At 41.1% G+C, this 22,526-nt stretch overlaps 1 protein-coding gene across 1 annotated transcript; it reads right to left on the minus strand.

Moving 5' to 3' along the window:
• Positions 1-2,944: 2,944 nt before the first annotated feature.
• Positions 2,945-21,985, minus strand: slc26a6 (solute carrier family 26 member 6). Its single transcript, XM_047598271.1, has 20 exons — positions 21,429-21,985; positions 21,102-21,231; positions 19,457-19,596; positions 19,199-19,309; positions 17,457-17,632; positions 16,726-16,890; positions 15,778-15,930; positions 15,610-15,692; positions 14,355-14,502; positions 14,158-14,271; positions 13,286-13,363; positions 12,983-13,078; positions 12,509-12,615; positions 12,239-12,308; positions 11,722-11,814; positions 7,678-7,800; positions 7,449-7,589; positions 7,141-7,195; positions 6,267-6,391; positions 2,945-3,348 (listed from the first exon to the last, which is right to left on the minus strand). The coding sequence occupies exons 2-20, from the start codon at positions 21,227-21,229 to the stop codon at positions 3,325-3,327; spliced, it is 2,130 nt and encodes a 709-aa protein (XP_047454227.1). The 5' UTR covers positions 21,230-21,231; positions 21,429-21,985; the 3' UTR covers positions 2,945-3,324.
• Positions 21,986-22,526: the final 541 nt, after the last annotated feature.

Below are 22,526 nucleotides of genomic sequence, written 5' to 3' on the forward strand. Positions count from 1 at the left end.
AAGGTGTTGACCTGGCCTCTAAATGCACTAGATCCCAAACTGATCCCTCTACCTATAGGACCCAAAGCCAAAGTCTCCACAGGACACCCTCAGAAGGACCACGTTCATTCTCTGATGACTCACAACTGTTTTTGGAGGCGTAAGGGACACCTACACAATATTAGCAAGGTGGTCATAATGTTATGCCTGTTCGATGTAAGTCACAATTTAAGCTCTATCTTTGGTCTTCACCAGCTCCCGGTCAAAATGTAAGCTCAAACACTCTTCCTAGCAGAACAATGAGCGACACTTCAAACTGTAGGAATGTGGTGAAAGGAAATGTCAGTTCAGTCAGATTAATGGTGACTAGTAGCAGCTGAAAACCTTATTATTGCTGACCTCTACTGGTTTACATTTTCATATCGCTGCAGTGATGCAGACATTAACTCCCAGATGTGATTAACCCACAGCGACATCACTTTGGTATGCGGGTACAGGCGCGAACTTACCGAAAACTCTCAGCCGGAGATGACTCTAGATGCTATTTTCCACGTGTCCCACAGCAACATTGTAACGTGTGAAGGCTCCTAGAGGAATTGGATCATCATGTTTTTGGGCTCTGAACGCGAGCACATAGGAAACAAGAAGATTGTTCTGTCCTGACAAACACAAAATGCATTTTAATCATCACAATTACTGGAAAATCTATTTCTTTTTTTGTTTTGTTCCAACGGAAGATAATTCATCGAGTTCCTGCACAGATACACAATGACTCATTGTACCTGGTTTTAGTTAACAGAAACATTTCGGTGGTTGCAAATCTCAGAGCTGGGACACGAGAAATGAATCACTTTCCACTTAGAAACACATGCCCACATGTGTTTTTGTTTTGCGCCTCTTACCTAAAAATCCACTTTTGAATCATGTGTTTTTGTTCTTGCGTCCATGCCTGACTTTAAATAGTGAACAAGCTCCCAACCAAACCAGGACGGACGGTATCGGCGAGTAGCTACGCGAGCGGGCATCAGGCGGCTAATCCTAGTGAGACGGGAAATGAGAAAACATCCTACAGCCATATTTGAGTCACGAGTTTCATCTGAGCAGAGCACTTTAAAGGCATCTAGATTTCCTGTCACGATATTAAAATGTGTTCCTGGGAAAAACGGAACTTGGTTGCATTTGCGAAGGAGCTGAATAAAGAGAAGTAAAATAATATTTATCTTTCGTGCAAATACGTGAAGTCAGGTTTTAGATTTTCATAAATAAACCATACAGTTTCCTTCTTCGGTTACTGAGATAAAGTGACGTAGATCAAAAAGCGCTCAAAGTAGAGACTTACTCAGAGTACTCAGAGAAAGACATAATCTTTGGGCTACATCTGAGGCCAGAGGGCACCACTGGGTCACACTGAACTCCCTCTTAAACACCTAATCTAATCAGTTCATCAGTTCCAAGTCAGTGTTGGTGCCAAATGTTGGATGTTGTGTTCTATGTCAGGAATGAGGAAGATGATGTCATAATAAAATATTTTTGATCTGCTGACATGCTGGTCGTTGTTTTTCTGCGTCAAAGCCGACACGTTGCCACTGTTTCTTACGTCCATTCTTGAAGAAGACACGTCTCATCGAAACTCTAGAAACTGTCCATCTGCAGTTCAAGAAATAACTTTTTCCTGATTAGGCGTTTTACTACCTACGTTAAAGTTTTGCATCCATTGCACTTAACACTGAATGTGTCAACAAAATGGAATAGTGGAACAAGTTGTACAACAGAGTTGTGTTCCAGACAAGGGAGTGCACACACCTGACATAAATATTGACCATTAAATCAGTAAGTGACAGTTTTATGATTACATTTCTGACATTTGTAGAGATTTGTAGAGAGACACAAAGGAACCACTAAAAAGATTTAGACCAACTTCAAAAAGAGGAGATATGGAACATGAATACACACAAAACCAATACAAAAACAGACCAAACTGCAAGAGGGAGGGAAAAGGAAACATGCACCAGTGTATTTGACTATATTTATGACTATAAATAAAAATGGCTTTAGCGTGGTCTATGAGCGCTGCATCATTACGAACCAGTCAGAACCTTTGGCATCTGTGTGTCATAAGGCACATTACGCAGAGCAAATGGAATGGCCTTGATGCTATTTATCACTTTGGGTCACACATAAGGGCATCCAGCTGAAGCCCACCAGCGACAGCAAGTTGGTCAACTAAAATAGGATTTGGGTTTAAATGAAAATGACGGCTCCATAATTTCTCAGACTGTAAGAGCACACAGATCCAGTTGTCCCTATGTTGTTGTCACTTCATTCAAACCTCTGTCAGAGGGCTTCGGCTTCGTGCGTCCTGCTCTCCTGCATTCGAAACAAGGACCAGACTGTGACAGCTAGACGACTGGGTCAGAGCACCTCCACGCCTGCAGCTCTTGTGGGGTGTTCCTGGTCTGAAGGGGTCAGTACCTGGGCCTTGAGGATGAGACCTCCAGGCCGAGACTTCCCGCTCTGTGCGTCGGTTGTCGTTTGAAGTCTGACTAGCAGCTTCAAACGAGACCATTGGAGTTGGAGCTGAGAGACGTCTCCATAATGACAGGATAGTTGCACTAATAGGCAGCTAACACTCACTTACACGTTATTATTTTAGACGGCGCGTGCAGTCAACCCCGCTTAACTACATTCCGGTGCGACTGTTTGGAAATGATACAGCAATATCAGCTGGTAACACATCATGTGGTGTCATGTGGCAGCAAACACGTCAGCAACATGTCTGCCAAGAGTGTTAATGTGAGGAGCTTCCTATCTTTGAGTTTGAGGTGTGGTCATAATGTTATGCCTGATCGGTGTATATTTGCCCCGTAATAGACAATTAGACGACCTTTTCACCAGTGCCAGGTATGGGATAAGAACAAGCCCCTGGCAACCTTATGCAGGACAAGCATTTAAACTGAAAACTGTATCAAGTCATCTTTTCATTTATTTGATAGAATGGTTGATTTTTGGTCTATAAGTTATAATTAATACACAGCATATATATAAATACACATAGCTTAGTCTACAGTAATGTACACATACTGCATCCACACTGACGATAACAGCTCAAACTAAAACACTGAATCTAGCACTGATCAGAAAGGTGCAGCCTTATCAAACACCATTTTTTCTTTTGTTCACGTTTTAATTTATACAAGTCACGCAATCAGGACGACAACACATGGTCGTGCATATCTACATCCATACACACGGTGTACATTGCTGCATTATCCGAAGCTCACTGGTGGAAGTCCTCCTCGCTGACAGGGAAGGGGTCTGTGGGGGTCTCGGGTCTCCTTTCAGGACTCAGAAATATGTCGCTAGGGTGTCCTGTGAAGCAGAAAGACGAGATGAGATGGAGGCTAAAACACAATAAGACGCAGAACTATTAAGACTGTTGGACTGTGACAGGCAAGTGATTTTTTTTATAAAAATATATCCCTGATATTCAGTCTCAGACGTGGAACAGGACTGCTAACATGCTGCCTTAAACTGTAGCTCAGCATGAAACAATCTCAGAAATAATAATAATCTGATACAAATTGTTACTAATTATTTAATGCATTCTAAGAACTTTATGCTCTGCTTGCTTTCCGCATCTATTTGCTGAAATACCACAGAATTTAATTTATCCTGGTGAATATTACTTGAGGTGACGAGTTTAGCTAATAGATTTGAAATGAAGTGAACGCAGAACTGCAGATAGAATTCCAGACCAACATCTTCCTTCTCACATCACCACCGCAGAGACGCTTCTCTCGCCCTCATGCAAACCTTCATGAGAAAAATATTCCTGAAGAATGTGTCATATATATATTAATAAATATATATAAATGTGAACATGCCTGCGGCACGTTCGCCTGACTAATCCCGTGCTCGTCTATTTCCCCATTTCACCGAAGAACAAAAACCTTTAAACTGTATCTCCTGCAGCGATCAGTCTTTGTTCTTTGTTAGAGTTTTTCAGCGGGAGCCAAAGCATTGAGGACACAACTAAATGCTAAAACAGAACAAGTGGGAACAAAGGCGTGCTGTGGATAATACGCGGATGTGCATGCAAAAAGCGCAGGTGCATGAATGAGATTAGCCACGTACACGGACCCACACGCTGCCACGAGTGTAGGCAGTGGGAGAGTGATTTGCCTCCAGGATGCCGTGCGCTTAAACGCCCGAACTGTGTGTTGAACCAAAAACCTTCAACCGTGTCAGTGTGTGCAATCAATTTTCCGTCCGTGTCACGCTATCTGTCCAGAGAAAATGATCAATGAACCTTTCCAGAGGCTACGTATTAATTAATGCCCATTAAGAGCAGCTTTATGCATCATTTCCACTCCGCAGGCTGCAAAGTGAACGCAGTCATTCGGTAGCAAGGCTCCAGTTATGAATGAGGTGGGTCACCACAATTATGAAAATGATGTTTACTTCCCGTAGATGTGATAAACTCCTCATGCATATGACTGTCTGAGCAGTTATAAATAGACATAGTGAATAATAATGCCTTATTTAGAAGGAATGTTCAGTGTTCAGTCTTCAAGGAATGTCGAGAGGGGTCATGTGAACCTCAGATAATTTATGTAATAGGCAAATATTAGTGTGTTTTTTTGTGTGTGTGCATCTGAAAAGGGCAACAAAGCCGGAATCAATATGGTCAGTGCTATTGAAACCATGTGTTCGTGTAGGTCAGGGGTGTCAAACTCATTTAAGCTCGGGGGCGATCACGTGCAGCTCCAATTTGATCTCAAGGGGTCGAGACTAGTAACATATGAGCTTAATAACCTGCAAATAACAACGGCTTCATTGCTTTAGTGCAAATAAGTACATTATGAAAATTTTTAAGAAGATTAAATGCAAATTCTGCACTTAAGTGTTTTATGTCCGCAATTCTGAATGAAACAGTCTGACCTCTAGTGGACAAATTAGGAATAATAGTCACTTTTACACTTGGCGAATTTATCCCACAGGCCAGATTGGACCTTATGGCAGGACAATTTTAGGTCCGCGGACTGTATATTTGACACCCCTGGTGTAGGCCATCTTCATATGTGTAAATTTGTCAGTTTTAATAATATTAATTTATATTTCCGGCTGACCTGATGCTTCACAGCTGCATAACCAATGTCAAGGAAGTGCGACTGATTTGGTTTTGTGGCATTTAAACATGTGTGTCTTATCAGATTATTTTTTAAAGCGGTTGAATTGGAATCTCTGATCAGACATGTTAACTACTGTGTAAACGTAGCCAGTGAAAATGATCACTAGGCGTCTGTAACGCATACCAGACGCTGCTGCTGCATTCGTTTTATGCAGGAATACATGAAGCAATTACACGTTCACAGAGATTACGTTTAACATTTAAAGTATTTTGTCTTGGATAGCAAAGCGAATATATGAGTCGGACAAATACTCTTAGTGTGTTTAACGTCCTGAGACCCTGCGTCCTCATATGGGGACGTTACGTTTTAGTAGTCCGTTGAGAATGTTGGGATTTCATTTTTTTATTTTTCTGTCTTTGCACAGCAATGTTCAGGTACTAACAGTTTTATGTTTTGTTTTGTTACATATTGGTGACTTTATTATAATATTGATATAATATTTAAATTAATATTATTTTATGAAATAGCCCCGGTGTCCACACACAAGGACATCATTTTTTTTCCCCAAAAACTACTTCCTGTTCAAAGATGATGCTTAGTTTATATAGTTCTTAGGTCCTACTAATCCCGAATAAAGAGAAATGGAGAAATTACAAATGCATAGTAAACAACAGCTCATGTCTGAGAAGGTTAAAGAGAGGATATTAGTGACTAATGTTAATGATGACGTAAAGGAAGACCAAGTTGTCGTTTTTAGGGCGTATTATGCACCTTGAGGTTTGTCCTGCATTGTATTTCAAGTCTTGCTACTAGCCTACTAAGCTAACCATCTCCTGGCTCCAGCTTCGCATTTAATGAAAGATCCTAGTATTGATCGTCTCCTCTGACTCTGAGGAGGAACGGTAATAAGCGTAGGAAATGTCAAACTGTCCTTTCAGAATTTTATATGCACCAATAAATGGTAGAAGTCGAACTTTTTAGGTGTCAGAAGAGCTGCACAGTGCAGCTCAGAGCTCCTTATTGCAACAACAGAGAGCAGCCAGAACATAAAAGAGCTCTAGAAGTAAAAAATTTCAAGTGCAGAGTGGAAAAATGCTTAATTTTGTTAAGTCTGTTTTTACGTCAAACTGTATTTTGATGCGTGGAGTTTATCACCTTTTGTCTCTGCACTATGGCAGACTGGCAGTGTAGGACGGCGTCGTGGACGCTGACGAAGAGGCAGGACTTGGTCACTTTGTCGTTAAAGAAACCTCCAGTCTGCAGGTTGTCCACTACACCACCTGCAGAGAGGGAGACAGGCGTTATGACAGTACCAGACACTGTGTGCAGAAGAAGAAAGACATAAAATAAGATGCAAGTAAAGTGGTAGAGTTGGGGGGAAAGATATAAGAAAGCAGAGACGGAAGTGGTGAGAGGGATGTCCGTGTGTTAAATTAACATGGATATAATTCCTGGCTATATAAAAACTCTCTTATGAATCCAAACATTCACAATTACATGCTTTAAACCCACCACGGACTAATTAGAGCTGCGGAGCCTCTGAAATAAACTGGATGGCTCCCAGCACTGTAGTTGTAAGATTTTTTTTTCCCTTTGGGGAGTGACATTTGTTCCCCATCCAGTGAGTAAGACCTACATTTGTGGACCAATGTAAAAACTGTAAAAACACAACTGATTTCAGTCGTATTATTATTTTTTTCTTTTTATTTCTATATGCTAATTACGATCTTCTCTTGACCCATGATTGTATATCATGCCGCACATCCTCTGGAAAATGTATCCTTACCAGAAGCTCTGCTACATCTGCTAAAACAACCTCCAGTGTTATTCAAAGAACTCAAATTGTGTGTGGCGGGTGGGTCTGGAATGCGTACAAGTACATCCACATGTGTGCAGAAAATATATTTGGACTGTAAATGTAAGAAAACACAGTTCAAACACACACAAAAATAAATCTAATCTATTGAAATCCTCATTTTCATTGGTCTAAAGTGTTAATACTATTCTGTTCTGGTACAGCTGGACTTACTTTGGCAACCAGCGAGAACCACCTCTATGCCAATTTCTCCATAGTCTTTCCGAATCTGAAACAGCCACAGAAGCACAGAACAAAGGTCAGATTGAGGATCATTTAATTAGCCAGGCAACTCAATTTACACTAACTGAAAGCTCGAGGAGCTAAAGGGCAAGAAAAGAGACCAGGGAGGATGAATGGATGTAGGAATCTGTTCAGTTAGAATAAAATGTGGACGTTTTTGGAACTATCAAGTCAACTGGTCGCCTCTTTATTAAAAACGATAGTGTGTGTGTGTGTAAAGATGTTTTCCGTGTTCGTACATTTCGTAGCGTCTTCACTCCCACAGTATCCAGGAAGTTGACGGGCGAGAGGTCGAGCACGATGAATCTCGGGAGCGAGGGGTCGGGCTCGTCATCCATCTCAATGACGGCGACGTCCTCAGTCTTATTTGGCTCCACGTCCTGGGAAGGAGGAAACACTGGACGGTTAATCAAAAAGCAAAGCAGCTACAGGAGCCAGAAAGTAGAATGTGTGAACCGTCTTCCTCACCATGACTCCTCCATTCTTCTTGAGTTCCTTCTTGGCTTTCTTGGCAATTTTCTTCTCATGCCTCTTTCTTTTGGCCTCTAGCTTCTTCTTTGCGGCCAGGCACTTTGTAATGTCAATGCCAGACTAAAAATGGTTACATGAAGACAGACAGATAGGTTTAATATTACATACAGTAATAGAAAAATAAGATGTTACAGTGAAAAATGAGAATGATTTCATAAAAGGATCTTTATAGTGCATCATGGGGGGTTTGGGACACATGTTCTCCTAAAATTGACTAGCGGCTCCATAGTTTTGTTAACAATTAGGATTCAGAGCGATTCTGGAAACTTTAGGCGTACGGAGGGAACAAACATGGAGACAAGCTGCAGGTGTACAGGACACAACCAACCGGCACAAAAAAGTAATGAAAACAGCAGAAGGACCGTGCAAGCACGGCATAAGATGAATCGACCAGACAGAAAAGGTGACGTGACAAGAGACAGAACAGAGCTTCACTCTTTAGTGTTTGCAAATAGCTGCATCAAGTTTTTAGTGAAACCATCTTGTACTTAATTAATACACACACACACACGTCTTTCTTGTCTCAAGTTTGAGTATCATCAGTAGCAGTTAAACGCATTTCATTTAATTATTCTCACTGTTAATCTGTCTGACACAAGTCTTTATGATATTGGTAGCGCTGGGAGTTTATTAGCAGTCATATTCTCGCCCAGTCCAGTGGCCATAAAACAAATATCGACCGCAGCCGCCCTCTTTTTTGAATGTACGATGACCTGCATGACTGAGAACCTTAACAAACAGTATAAAATATATATGCCCCAAGCCCACCTTTGGGGCAGAAAGAATAAAGCGAACAAAGAGTTCATCTAATGGCCTTAACCCTGAAGATGGCTCCATAAGTTAATCCCCCACCAACAAGAGAGTATTTATCAATACCAAATAAGTGAACTTAAGACTCAGGGATATAAATATGTCTGTGAAGGTTCTCAGTCATCCAGGTCATGGTAATTAAAAATGTGTTGTTTTTTTTTTTAAAAAAGGCAACTGGACTTGTAGAGTTTCTTGAAAACGTTTCGCAGGTCATCTGAGCAGCTTCTTCAGAGAAAGAGACTGGCGGGAAATTACAACCGGAAACTCCCTGGGTAAAACCCATCACAAACTTGTTTGACTGGTTTTGGTAAGAACCAGAAACTGGTGCCACTAACTGCCTTTAGCTATCCATTAACTCCGTCTCTCTCTCTTTTTTATTTATTTTTTTCTTATTAAAGCAGCTTTGACTTCACAAGTTTGATGCTAAAGCACAGACTCTAGAAGACAGTCTTATGCATGACAAATCTTTTGTGGGTATCTTAAAACAAAAGGTCACGTGCTGTAGCTGTTCTGGCTGTACAGTACACACCGTTGTGGACGGGGCTGCAAGAATCCCGACTTTGTAAGGTGCACGGATGAATTTAAAGTCTTTTCAGTCTGAGTTATTCAAACCCACACAGAGATTTCTTTACGGGGTGATCTTTAACCTCCTGAGACCTGAACTTTACTTACTAACTTACTTTGCCATGCATTTTTTAATTTGTCTTTATTTGGGGTTAGTAGGACCTAAGAACCATAAAAACTAAGCATCGTCTTTGAACAGGAAGTCGTTTTTGGAAATATGTCCTCATGTGTGGATTATTTCACTCAATGTCATAATAACCATATGTAACAAAATATGTTAATTTTCATGTCTGAACATGGCTGTGCAAAAGCAGGGTTGCAAATAATGAAGTTCCAATGTCCTCAATTGAGTACTTGCTAATTAGCAAAGTTGTAGCTTGTTACTATTGATAGAATTCAGGTAGAAAAGTTAATAAGTTTCAATTATAAAATTTGATGAGGTTTTGAACCTCAACCACTTTTGTTAGAATGAATCTGAAATTCCCACTATCATGTTTTTACATCAGCTAGTATCCAGTTAAGAGGACAAGGAAAAATAGCCACAACATTATGACCACTGACAGGAGAAGTAAATAACATTTACTTTGTGACAATGGACTAGGCGTTTGTGTTCTGATGTAACTAATAGGAGGAAATGGACACGGCTAGAAAAAAATAAACGTGTCATCATCCATTGAGATCATACTTGTTGATTTTTTTTTTCCTCTAATGAATAAAATGTCTGCCTTCAAGTTGCCAGAGCGTATCAGAATTTAATTACGGCTGTTTAAGCCGTCCTACGACTTCACAACAGAATCGATAGCAATTACTATGAAAATGTTTTTGCTAAATCATTAGTCGCTGCAGCTACAGCACTTATCATGTCCTCACACAAACCAGTCAGTTACAGCTGGTGAGAACGAGCAGTAAACAGTCCTAAATGTCCCCAGCACCTTCCACTGTTCGACGCCGGTGGAACAGAAACCTTAACCCCCCCCCAAAAAAAGTGTCGTCAGACTGTTTGGTGAAAAGCTTATTTGTGCATCAAAGATAAGGAAGAAAAGAGCGACCCCTTGGCTTTGACATGCTGACATCATAACGAATGAGACGTTCCATTATCCCCCCCTTCTCTCATTCAGTCTCGGCTTCTCCTCCTCTCCCCGTCTTTTGTCATCTCTCTCTCTCTCTCTCTCTTTTTTTATTCCGCCATCTCTCGATCTGTCTTCCCATTTACCCCAAGGAGACGTGACAGGAGAAGAGGAGGAGGAGGAGGAGGAGGAGGAGGAGGAATAGGAAGAAAAGAGTGAGGAAGGAGAGGTGGTGGTGTTGGTGGAGGGGGGTTTAAACAAAAGCAAGTGAAGAAGAAAGCAGAAGGGAAAACAGTGGGATGACATCTTTGAACAATGTCTGTCACGGCCGTGATGTGTGAATCGGTGAGGAGTGGGGTCAGTTATTAATGTGTCAGAAATGATGGTTGTAAGAGAGGAGTTAATTGCATGGAAAATGTGACAAGATGGATTGTTGCTGGAGTTTCCTTTTTTTTTCCCCCTCCGTGTGTTTGTGCAGATCTGGTCGTATCTATCTGAATGTATCCTTTGAATCTGAGCTGGTGCGTCCATCATGGAGTGTTGGTAGATCTGATACTGTTTTTTTTTTTATTTATTATTTTTTTTTGGGGGGGGGGGGGGGGGCATCAATGCGTTAATAGACATCATAGTGCTGTTTGTTTTCCTTGCAAACTTGAGAGTGAGGGAGTGTGAGTGCATTTTGCATTTTGTTGTCAGAACTGTGTGAGAGATAAAAGACTTGGTTTTAGGATTAAGGTAAGAGCTTGTATCCTAATTTACACCGGTCAGGCATAACATTATGACCCCCTTCTGAGGGCGTCATATGGTGTCTCAGAAACAGTTGTGACTCATCTGAGAATGGGCCATGCCTTGTGCTGTTTTAGTTGTTCCCACAGCGTTTGTGTCTGTGTCTGACTGCATTCTGCTGGAGTGTCATTGCTGTAGGGTGGGGAGTAACATCCACATGAATGCCAAGTTTAAAAGGTTCCCAGCAGGACACTTAATTGCCACAAGATGGTCAGTGTTATTCACTTTTTCCGGTCATAATGTTGTGGCTGGTGGGTGTGTATGTAAACTCTAGTGAGGGGTAATTTTTCTAAGATTGTGGGAATATTTTGGTTGGTCCTCACATGAGGGTTAAGACAGAGTTCCAGTCCTTGTTTTTAATTTAGTCTTAGGCTAAAACTCTTGCCAAACACTAATGTTGTGAGATAATTTTTCTGGAGATAAAAGGAGTGGGGGAAGTCAGGCTGTCCAGGCTAGAAGCACATACCATACTTTAAAAGGATTCTGTCTTGATTTGTTCGAGCAATTCCACCACAAATACGTTTTGTTTGTTTTGGTTTTTATGTAACTGAAGAGCTATGTTTAGGGTAAAAGTCCAGCAAATGCATCATATCTATCAAGATCCTCACACAGATAGAAACATAAGTTTGTGTGTTGGTGTGTGTGTGTGTGTCTGTGTGTGTGTGCGTGTGTGTGTGTGTGTGTGTGTGTGTGTGTGTGTGTGTGTGTGTGTGTGTGTGTGTGTGTGTGTCTGTGTGTGTGTGTGTGTCCTCACCTTCTCTCCCAGGGCCTCTTGGTACATTTCAGCATTGGCAAAGTAGAGGGTGGCAGAGGAACGAAAGATCAAAACCCCCGGCACCTGCTTCACCTAAAATCAGTGAAATAGTTAATAAATCAATTTCCCTTAGTCAAAAAACAAAAACAAAAACATAATATCACCATCACAAAAAAGGCCCTAGCTCAAGATTAAAGTAACACTGGAACAAACGATCTTCAGACACCTGCATAAAATGCGTTCATTTGTTCTTAATTGCAGATCACTAAGGAATTAGTTGCCTTTGTGGAGTCGTTGTAATAACTGTTCAGTGACGTATGCTGTTCATTAGTTCCAGATGTGTCCAGGGATTCGTTATCAGTTACTCTTGGAAGCCGAACATTACAATAGAAAGCGAAGACGATGGTGTTTGTACAAAACAACAGTGAATTTGAAATTGCTCTGTCAGTCTTTGGACTAATACGCATTTTTAAAGATGCTTTCAGGTTTATAAGGTATCTATACTACATATACATACTTGACCGTAGTCCTCCAGTGGCATGTAAATGTCTGTTTCATGAAGCTTCCCTAACAGGGAGTATTTAGGCCTGAAACACACACAAAAGAACAGAATTAGTAAGAATTAGTTTAGAAATGAACTGAGGAATGAGGATTAAGTCCATTGTTGGGTGTAGTGATTGAGAGCAGTGTAAAATATGTTACAAGTGCAGGCTTGCATGCTCACATAGTTGTACATATATTACAGTTTGTTAGGTGGATTTAGCTCAACATCAGAAAGTATTCTTACAGCTGCGTCCTGAAGATGACAGTGAGCATGGAGAAAGCGATGGCAGCAGCCAGTCCCAGGTCGGGGTTCAGTAGCACGGTCAGGATGAAGGTGACCACCCAGATCACCTGGAGATAGAGACAGAGACGGAGAAAATGGTAAGAGATGCTACCGTGGAAGGCAGACCAAACTCCCGGGCAAACAATTTTCATGTAGTTGCATTTTACGAGCGCCTTCTTCACAACAAAATGGCTCTAAATTGATTGTAGGACCACCAAACTGAGGTGTTTTTTTCTCCTGATTAGCTGAAACAGCGCTCATAATGAAATCCAAATGCTGCGTTAGCCATGCTAGCAAAAACCTCACAACACCAAGCAAATACAGAAACATGCTACAAGTCATGTAAACTGAAATAATCCGAGGGGAACCCAGAAAGTGAAGAACCTGTTGGTAACGTTGATAAATCTACTTCCTTGTGTACTTTAGAAGACTCACCATGTCTATTTTGTTGCTCTTCCACAGAGCACGGATGTCCATAAATTGCTTCATCATGCCGTGGAGGTTGACGAAGATGATGGCCGCCAGCACAGCCTGCAAAATGGGGCAAACTGTTTTGAAACATGAAGGTGCTCGAGGCTAATGGCACGTCGTTGAAGGCAATTTGCTATAGTATTCACTTTAACCGAGCGTTGAGGAAGCTTTATAATTCATTCATCATTTTGCAAACAATTTCATACTTGTGCTTTATGCTTGCTCCCATCACACACACCCACACTGACACAGACACGCACACAGTACCTTGGGCAGATCTTCAAAGAGACGTCCAATCCACAGCGTGATGATAAGGATAACTAGCGCCGACAGAGCCCCAGCAACCTGCAGTGAAGAGAGAGCGAGGACAGACATGGGATGAATGGAAATCAGGAGGGAGAAAAAGAGATCAGAGGAAGAGAGTTCAAGAAAATGATGTGGGGGTTGTTACTATGAACTGACGCATGATTATAAGAGCAGTCGGGTCAACGTCAGTTAAAGTCTTTCCTCTCATTTCCTCTCAGCTGATTCATGCTAGTGTCAGGCTATATCAGTTTAGCCTTTGAACAAATCTGTGTCCACTGATGTGAGCGAAAATCGATTCTTAAAGTACTTTTTTTTTTTTTTTTTTTTTAATGACAACGTTTATTCTCCGCGTTTAACCTTTAAGATTTCACTCGTTTGTAGCTCCAGGCAGAGAGAAGGGCTGGGATATAAAAAATACTAATGAGAAGAACAAGCCATTAAGTTTAAAACTGGTAATGGATTAAAAGCAATCAGCTCTGTTTCCAAATGCAATTGAATGGGAGACAGGAGGAATGAGGAGATATAATCCAAACCAATTAAAGAAAACAATTATTACTGCTTTGTAATTTAACAAATTTCATTTTAGTGGATTTATTGGTCTAATTAATGGCAACATAAAGTTGAACCAAAAAAAAAAAAGAAAAAAAAAAAGCAGATGCATTTGTTTTTTTACTGTCTTGCCTCCACATTTCATCAGTTTTATGTTGTTTTATTAAATATTCATGTGGTGCAAGTTTGACCCAGGCTCACCTAGGGAAGATATTTTCATCTCAACAGATCATACCTGTCTACTTTTTTTTGTTGTCTTTTCTGTTGTTTTTTTCCATACTAACCTGAGTCTTCCCTCCTGTGCTCTCCTGGACCAAGCTGCGAGACATGGAGCAGCTGACAGCAAAACACTGGAAGAGTCCTCCAACTGAGTTACTCAAACCCAGGGCGATCAGCTCCTGCAGACCGTGAATCGCATTGTTTACATACAGCACACAAAAAACCTCAGTTCATCCTCATGCCCATTCGCCCGCCTTCCTACCTGGTTACTGTCCACCTTGTATCCATACTTGAGGGCGAAGATTCGTCCCAGAGAGATGGCGATGCCATAGCCAACCACAGACAGGGCGAAGGCGTCTCCGATCACCTCGCTAAACAGCGAGAAAGTCGGGAGAACAGGTGGCTGGAGACTGATAATACAGGAACAAAAAAAAGAGCACACGAGCCTTTACAGACTGTCTGATATATTCTGCAAGAAAGGGGAAGAACCCAAAACAAGGACACGTTAAAGTTAATGAAACTGCAGAATCAAAGCAGCATAAATCCAGATAGAGCCCAACAGTCAAGCTCCACTGGATATAAAAAGAGGAGCTGACAAAGTCCCCGTTCAGATCTTGCATTAACAGCTTTCTTAGACTTAAACAGACTTTAATGATCCACAAGGGAAACTGTTTGGTCAAAGAAGCTTAGTAGAATCAGTCTGCTGGAGAATGATCTCCTCTGCCCCTGTGATGTTTGGTGTAGGGTTAGGGTTAGGGTTAGGGTTGATCCTACTGATGTCTTTTTTGCTGGTCCTACTCCCCCTCATGAGCTGAGCTTCCACAGAAAGTAGAGTCTACCCAGGCAGCCCTATCACATACATGTCAAGTTTTAAGTACCTGTGTTTACACATGGCATTAAAACATGCATCCACAACCGGCACTTCAATCTGATCCGGTCTCAGTTCCATGCTTCATATGCAACTGGACACCAACGTTATTTGGGGCGCATATAATTGGTTGGTGGCTAGCACTGTTGGTGGGTAGCCTCATAGCAAGAAGGTTTTAGGTGTGAATCTATCTGCATGTGTTGTCTCCAGGTACTCCAGCTTCCTCCCACAACCCAAAGACTCTTTGGGTGAATTGGTGAGGGCTCAAATTCATCCTCAATGTGTCCTTGGTGTTTTCACACCTGTATTTTAAGTTGGTCAGATTGTTATGGACAAATGTTATGCAAGGTCTGAATGAGGCCCAAGTACAAGGAAGAAAGAGGACTATATACACACAGAGGAGATTAACAATTACACATGCAGGAAAACACAAAGACAAACAAAAAGACACAGGTACAAGGATCCTTACAAGTTAAAACAGGAAGTAGACAACATAAATTAAACAGAAAGACTGATATAAGGAAAAAATGTAATTAAAAAACTCAAAGTCGTGCAAGAAAAACAGAACAGAAAGACCAAGGCAGAACTACACAGATCAAGATCATATTCTGACACAAACAAACCCTGTATTATTGTGTGGGTTTCTCACCCTGAGGGAATCACTCCCACCACATCCACTCCGTAGGTCTCCTCCAACTTAACTTGCCAAGAGACTACTGTCGCTATAATGACCTGGAGGAGCACATAATAACAAATGTGCGGAATGCCATAGAGTACATTATATGTGTACATACTGGGTGCGTGCATGTGTACTCACAGCAATCAGTTCCACGGGTATAGGAACAGGTAGTTTTTTACCCAGGTACGTATTGAGCTCCTTTGCGGCGATGAGGCCAACGATGGCGACGACGCTCACCACAAGAGTGCCAGTGTTTGTATCTGGAATGAGATAGCACAGCTCCAGCACAGTCTGGAAGAAGAAGGAGAGGATTGTTTAATTATGGTCTAAATGAACTTAAGCTCATAAATAAGTTTCTTTGTTGTGGTATTTTCACATGCATCGATGTAAGAAGTATCAACTAGGGTGAGGGTTAACAGTTAACATGTTCCAGGACTCTTGAATAGGTCTAAAATGCAAAAACATATTTGAAAGATTTCACTTGTAAACGTCCATGACGTATGCAGCTGAATGTCAAATGATTCCAGTTCCTTGGGGTTTTGGACTTTTATACAATGACAAGTAATTTTAGATTTTATACATTATCATTTTAAATACAAATTAATGACCGGATCATTACCTATTTTGGGGCTAACATCAACGTATAATAAGTGAACTAACATGAGAAAACAACAATTCATGGTTGATACAATACGATGCAATATGATACATTTCGGCACAGTACAATCCGATCCAATCCGATATGATACGGTTTAGTACAGTACAATACAATACGATACGATACGATACGATACGATGCTATGCTAGCGATACGATACGATACGATACAAGATTAAAGAATAAAAGGAATGGATATTGTAGCTTTCAAAATATTAATTGCACACATATTGTGTGCATATAGAGTCCTAATAAAGTGATAGAAATAAACAAGTGGCTATTACACAATCCACTCCAGATCTAAAATGTAGTCTCACCCCCTTCTGTTCCCCTTAAACACAAAGACATGACGCCCATCCACCATGGCCGTCGCCAGCACATTGGGATAAAAAAGGCCTGTCGGTGATGACAGTCTGTGCTCTTTCTTACATATATCAGGGCGAGAGGTCCACTGTGCCTCTTCGGGTTGATGCCAAAGGTGTATTTGAGCTGGGACACGATGACGTGGATGGCCGCTCCTGTGGTGTAACCTCGGACCAGCGGGTCGGACAGGTAGGTCACCACGAAACCAAACTGGACCAGGCCGAGCAGAATCTGCACATGCAAAGAGATTCAAAGGAAATCAAGTTGATACTTTAAGAGTTGTGTTCAATGAACAGGCTTGCGACGAAGAAGCTGTTGCGTCACATCTGCACAAGGAAATACTTCTATACGCAACACCTGTGTTACCGTAATATTTAGACTTTGCTGAACTGGTTAAACCAAAAGGGCAACATTTTTTCATGCAGCTTGTTTAGTCTGGTCTGGGGGATAACTAGCCTTTGGAAGTGCTCCACTATGAACTGATTCTGCCCTATATCAATTGCCCCACAATGAAATCCCAGTGGTGTGTTATCAGATTCATACTGTCATAATAATTGAGTCTGACTACCGAGCTAGACTAAAATAATATGAGATAAAACAACAGCATTAAATTTTCAAAGTGGCCATTAGCATCTTAACATTGATTCTATAAAGGTTAAGGCTTTTGTTCTTACTGTTTGTTTTACTGTATTAATTGCTGTTGGTGCCTGTCAGTGGTGCTGTTGTCTGACCAGATGTCAATATCTCCAAAACATCTCACTTTGGGACTGAAATATCAAAATATTTTAGACATTTACCTGAAATATTCCAGATAGAAAGGTGACAGCCACAGCCACTCTGACCCTCTCTGCATCACGTAGATTTATGTCAACTACGCTGCTGTTTGTTACGTTGTCCCATGACATAAAGTTTGAGTCTGGGGCCAATCGCTCAGTCACTCCTCCTATCATCACGCTCATCACGGCGTATGTTCCTGAGGACAAGGAAACACAGACATAAGCATTTATACCACCACTAATACGAATACCTACATTACCTGCCTGATTCTGTCTTACACGAATATGTTAAAACCTTTAACCTATTATTTTATTTGCTTTATTGACCACTCATGGGGATATTCTTTGTGTTTAACCCATCCATTTGTTCATACTGCAGTGTGTACATTTGACGTAGCTGGCTGCAGGCAATGTGGGCTAAGTCTGTGCTCAAGGAACCTCAGCCTTTGACCTTTTAGTCCCCAATCAGCCACCGTAGCCACAACTCCCCCAATTAATTTATACACAAATCCCAAGAACTTCACATTATGACCTTCTTTTTTTTTTCGTTCTTAAGAAGCAGGTGCAACATCTACATCTAGCAATACAAGGATCCAGTCAGATATACAACTCACATTACCAGAGAGAATGTCACTATTAATTAAGCTCAATGATGTTTAAATTCCTTGAAGAATAAAAAGAAAATGTAAGACCTTCTTTCACTCAAAATGTGTTTTGATTGTCATTGACTCTCTTGCAAATGTTGTTGTTTGCTTTGTGGAGTTAGATACTGTTTGTCCTCTGATTCTTCTCATTTTAAGGATTTGTGTTGCATAACTTGGAAGACAATCCCGATCCCGAAGACAACAGGCATCTTACACAAGAGTGATGCAGAATCATAGAAAGTAATATGTAGAATGTAAATATAGAAAGTACTAATTAAACTTTTGCAAAGACAAATAATTGCATATTTATGCATGTTATGATGAAAACTTCTAACCGGACACTTTTCTTCATATATCTCTGACCATGCATGGAAGTGATGTTAAATGTTATATAGATAGTCATATAAAAAATAACAAAAATAAAATGAATTATGATAATAAATATGACTTGTTTCCTTCAGAAGACCATATATTATATACATGTCTATGCTTCTAATCATCTAAATCTGAAAACCTTGCTCATGCATCATGATGCACTATGCTAGCAGCAGCTAATGTGATGCCTCGATTCTCAGCCACAGCTGTTGCTGCTTCGCCAGGTAATTAGTTCTCATACAGCTCCCTCTGGAGCCACCGGAGACTTCGTACAACTTGTTAGAATTAACGTGAAAATAGATATCAGTGTCTCTGCGAAGGTTATCAGTCATCCAGGCTCATGGGATATCCAAAAAAAAAACAAAAAAACAAAGCTCAAATAAGGGCAACCTGACTTGTGGAGATTCTTGAAGATGTTTTGGTTTTTATCCAAGTAGCTTCTTTGGCTCCACATGATTGGTGGAGAGTAATAACATCATTCACTGGAAAAGGAAAACAAAACTGATTCCTCCAATTACACTTGAGTATCTGGCTGTTGACTGACCCGAGTCATGTGAGTTTTAGGTCTTTGAGAACTGAAGCAGCTACTCGGATTAAATATCTTCAAGAAAACATCAAAGTTCAGTTTCCCTTGTTTCACTTTTCTATTGTTGTTCATTTTCTGGATATCAGATGTACTATCCATGCACCTCATGGTGGTTTGACGACCCAGAGACCACGTAAAGAAAATAACAAAAAGCATACCGACTGAGATGTGCTTAGATGTGCCGAAGATGAAGTAGACGAGGACCGGATAGAAGGAGGAGAATAGTCCATAGACGGCGGGAACAGATGCCAGCAAGGCATATGCCATACCTGCAGAGATAAGAGGTAAAACATGTTTTCCTAGAGTACAGTGAAACCACCAACCACTATCTGACTAATACCGCTTTCAATAGTATTGCATATCTTCCTTCAGCTCCCTTCCCTACCAACCCCACATATCTTGCGGCTCCATCTCACCCTGCGGCAGCTGCATGATCCCCACACTCATCCCAGAGATCAGGTCCCCCAGGGCGTTGTCTCTGAAGGAGTAACGAGGCAGCCACGATACAACAGGAACACTACTCAGGAAGCAACTCTTCATCCTGGGACCAGAACACCTGAGCATGTGTGGCACAATGACAGAATGTGAGGAAGGGAACACATATAAAGTCTATGTGAAGCCTGATCTTCAAGCCATTCCTGGTTAATGCATTTGTGTTGCCTTGCCTCACTATAATGCCTAGATTTTATTTGCCAATGAGTTCATAATTCTCTATTATCTCTGTGTGTCACATGTTGGTTTAATGTTTTGGGAGCATACCCTTCACTACATAAGTGGGTCAGACATTTGCCACTAAACTTCAACTACTTTCTAAGAAAAAGCCTCTAGGTAATCATTAAAGAGATCACCATGCCTCATTCTTTCATTTGGGTACTTTCTTGCAGTCTTTGCCTTTACCCTGTATTTGTAGTTTTTGTCATATTTCTACAGTGTAAATGACTACAAGCATGAGAGTCTACACCGATCAGCCACAACATTAAAACCCCTGACAGGAGAAGTTAATAGCATTGACCATCTTGTGACAATTCAGTGTTCTGCTGAGAAATTTTAGGCCTGGTATTGATTCATGTGGTTGTTACTTAGACATGTAGCACCGACGTAGACCAGACCAGACAGCCCCACCCCATAGTGATGACCCTCCTTCACAGCACAATGTGTAGACCTGGCCTCCAAATTCACTAGATCCCAAACTGATGAAGTATCTGTGGGATGATCCACAGAGACCCCTCCCCTCAACCCATAGGAACCAAATTCCCCCCCAACAGACACCACAGGAAACCCTCAGAAGGCCCAAGTTCATTCTCTGATGAACTACCTGATCTGTGTGCATCCAAGTTAGTCATCTGTTGCCGGGATGGGCTTAGATGAGGAGTAGCTGATAGCTGATAGAAAATACCGTGTGTCTTATCAGCTTATCTCTTTCATTAATTATTATCTGCAACCACTTATCCCCTAGAGAGTCTCGTGGGGGCTGAAGCCTTATTGCGGCTGACACTGGGCAAGAGGCGGGATTCACCCCGGAGAAGTCGCCAGGTTATTACAGGACAAACACACACACAGAGAGACAAACAACCATTCACCCTCAATTTAGAATCACCAATTAACCCAACAAGAATGCAGAGGGAGATCATGCAAACTCAAGCACAGAAAGCAGGTTTGAACCCAGACCGTTCTTGCTGTGAGGCGCTAACAGTGCTAACCCCTACGCCACAGCTTGTTAGCAGTGATTATTAACACTAGCAAGCCAACGCCTACAATCGATTGTCCTGTTGCGAAGTAGAACACTGCTCGAGATGTTGCAATTGAAAGACTATTGCATATTTCTGAAGTGCTAGAGTTTTGTTGAACAACACACTTCAAGCTCAGTTAGAGCTGCCAGGTGAGTGTTATTGAAGTGTGTTACACGGTGATGTAGATAAATAATCATCTGCATCATTATCATTATTACAGATCTTGAAGGATTTGTCTGAATGATCATTTATGATGCTGAATAGATTCAGTGTGACTGTTGGATGCTTAGCAATGATGCACAGCAGATTATACAAATGCAGGAGGGTTTACCTCATTGACGTTTTGACCTTCTGACAGAGAGATGTCTTAGTGTCAGACTTTTCGGCCATCTCCTCCACTGCCTCTTCATCCAGGATCTCCCTCTGGACATTGTAGCTCAAATGTCTTCTCTCCGCCATGGCTGTGAAACAAGGTGCAACATTTAAAAACATGTATTTTCCCGCGTGCTAGCCTTGTTATGATATTAAGACGATATCCTATTTTTTCAATTATTATTGCACAAAATATGTACAATCGTGTCATTTCTGCACAAAGTCAGATATTACTATACAAGCACTGTTTTTCAGATAGCATCGGTGTCAAGATGAGAGCATCTACCTTGGTGAGTTTGCAGCTAAGATCCCAGGAAGCCTTTAGAAGAACCATGCAAGTTTTGTCTTCCGATGTATATTTTGTCTGAAGAGTCACCTTCGCCAGTTCCGTCTTTGGCCAAGATCCTTAGAAAATCTTCCACCAAAATTTTGAAAAAAAGCGACAAATAAATCCAGACTGAACCTGCTGTGAAGTTTTCAACCAGATACAAGAGCAGGTCCTGATTGTTTGCTTGCAGCGGTCACAAGAGAAAGAGGTGAGGTTTTCTTTTGGAACGTGTATTTCATCCTCTCTCCTTGTGAGTCAGTTGCCCTGTGTGTTTTGGCTCTACTGTTGAGCCTTGAGAGAGCAATGAAGATATGAAAAGTGGAGAGTGTTGTGGTGGGACAGGGCAAAGTTCCCAAACGACATGCAATACATGTTAACTCGGAGAGGGTAGAAGTTAAAGATTTAAAGATGAACGCGTGGCTCTGGCCTCAATATCTCATTAACAGATCAGAGTTTAATCGAGAGTTGTTGTTTTTTTCTTTTACTTTAAATAAATTTGTGTTATAGTAGCCCACCATTAATGTGAGGAAAGATGAATGCATATAAATAGACTTACTGTACAGGTTGTAATGTTTTCTTTTATGGTTGTGACTCTGTCTTATCTAATGTCTGTGAGATTAGATTATTCGTCCCGGTCAGGCCTGTTCTTGTTCATTCATGATTACATAACAGCAGAATGAATAAGAGACCTGATTTATCACTGATACTGGTTAATAAAATAAGGATCCGCTCTCCTGTAGACACCACGTATTAATCACGTAATAGTTTTGTATAATTAAGTAAATCTGATGCTGATAGAGCTGATGCTGTCAAATACACTGTAGATGAAACAGAAACTGGCACACAGTTAGCATGGAACTTCAGGTGCTTTTCTTGCACTGCATTTTAAGGTTGTTGCACATTATTTTATGGCGTTAAATGACATGTGAGACGGTTACGGTGAATGACAGGCAGCCTCATCCAGATCACACAGTCCTCAACCTTTGTAAGTCTTATGAAGCCTTTTGACTTCATGCATGGGCATTTTTAACCTGGATTTGTTCCTCTTGGGTCTCT

Source organism: Mugil cephalus, chromosome 1, assembly GCF_022458985.1.
Source record: "Mugil cephalus isolate CIBA_MC_2020 chromosome 1, CIBA_Mcephalus_1.1, whole genome shotgun sequence".
Lineage (NCBI taxonomy): Eukaryota > Metazoa > Chordata > Actinopteri > Mugiliformes > Mugilidae > Mugil > Mugil cephalus.

Excerpts from the sequence above, each read along its gene's own strand:
- slc26a6 (XM_047598271.1), bottom strand. The coding sequence starts at position 21,229 with ATGGCGGAGAGAAGACATTTGAGCTACAATGTCCAGAGGGAGATCCTG. Across the intron at positions 16,891-17,456 it reads TTCTATCTGGAATATTTCAG|ATTCTGCTCGGCCTGGTCCA; the intron begins GTAAATGTCTAA and ends TTGCATGTGCAG. Across the intron at positions 15,693-15,777 it reads TACCCGTGGAACTGATTGCT|GTCATTATAGCGACAGTAGT; the intron begins GTGAGTACACAT and ends GTGCTCCTCCAG.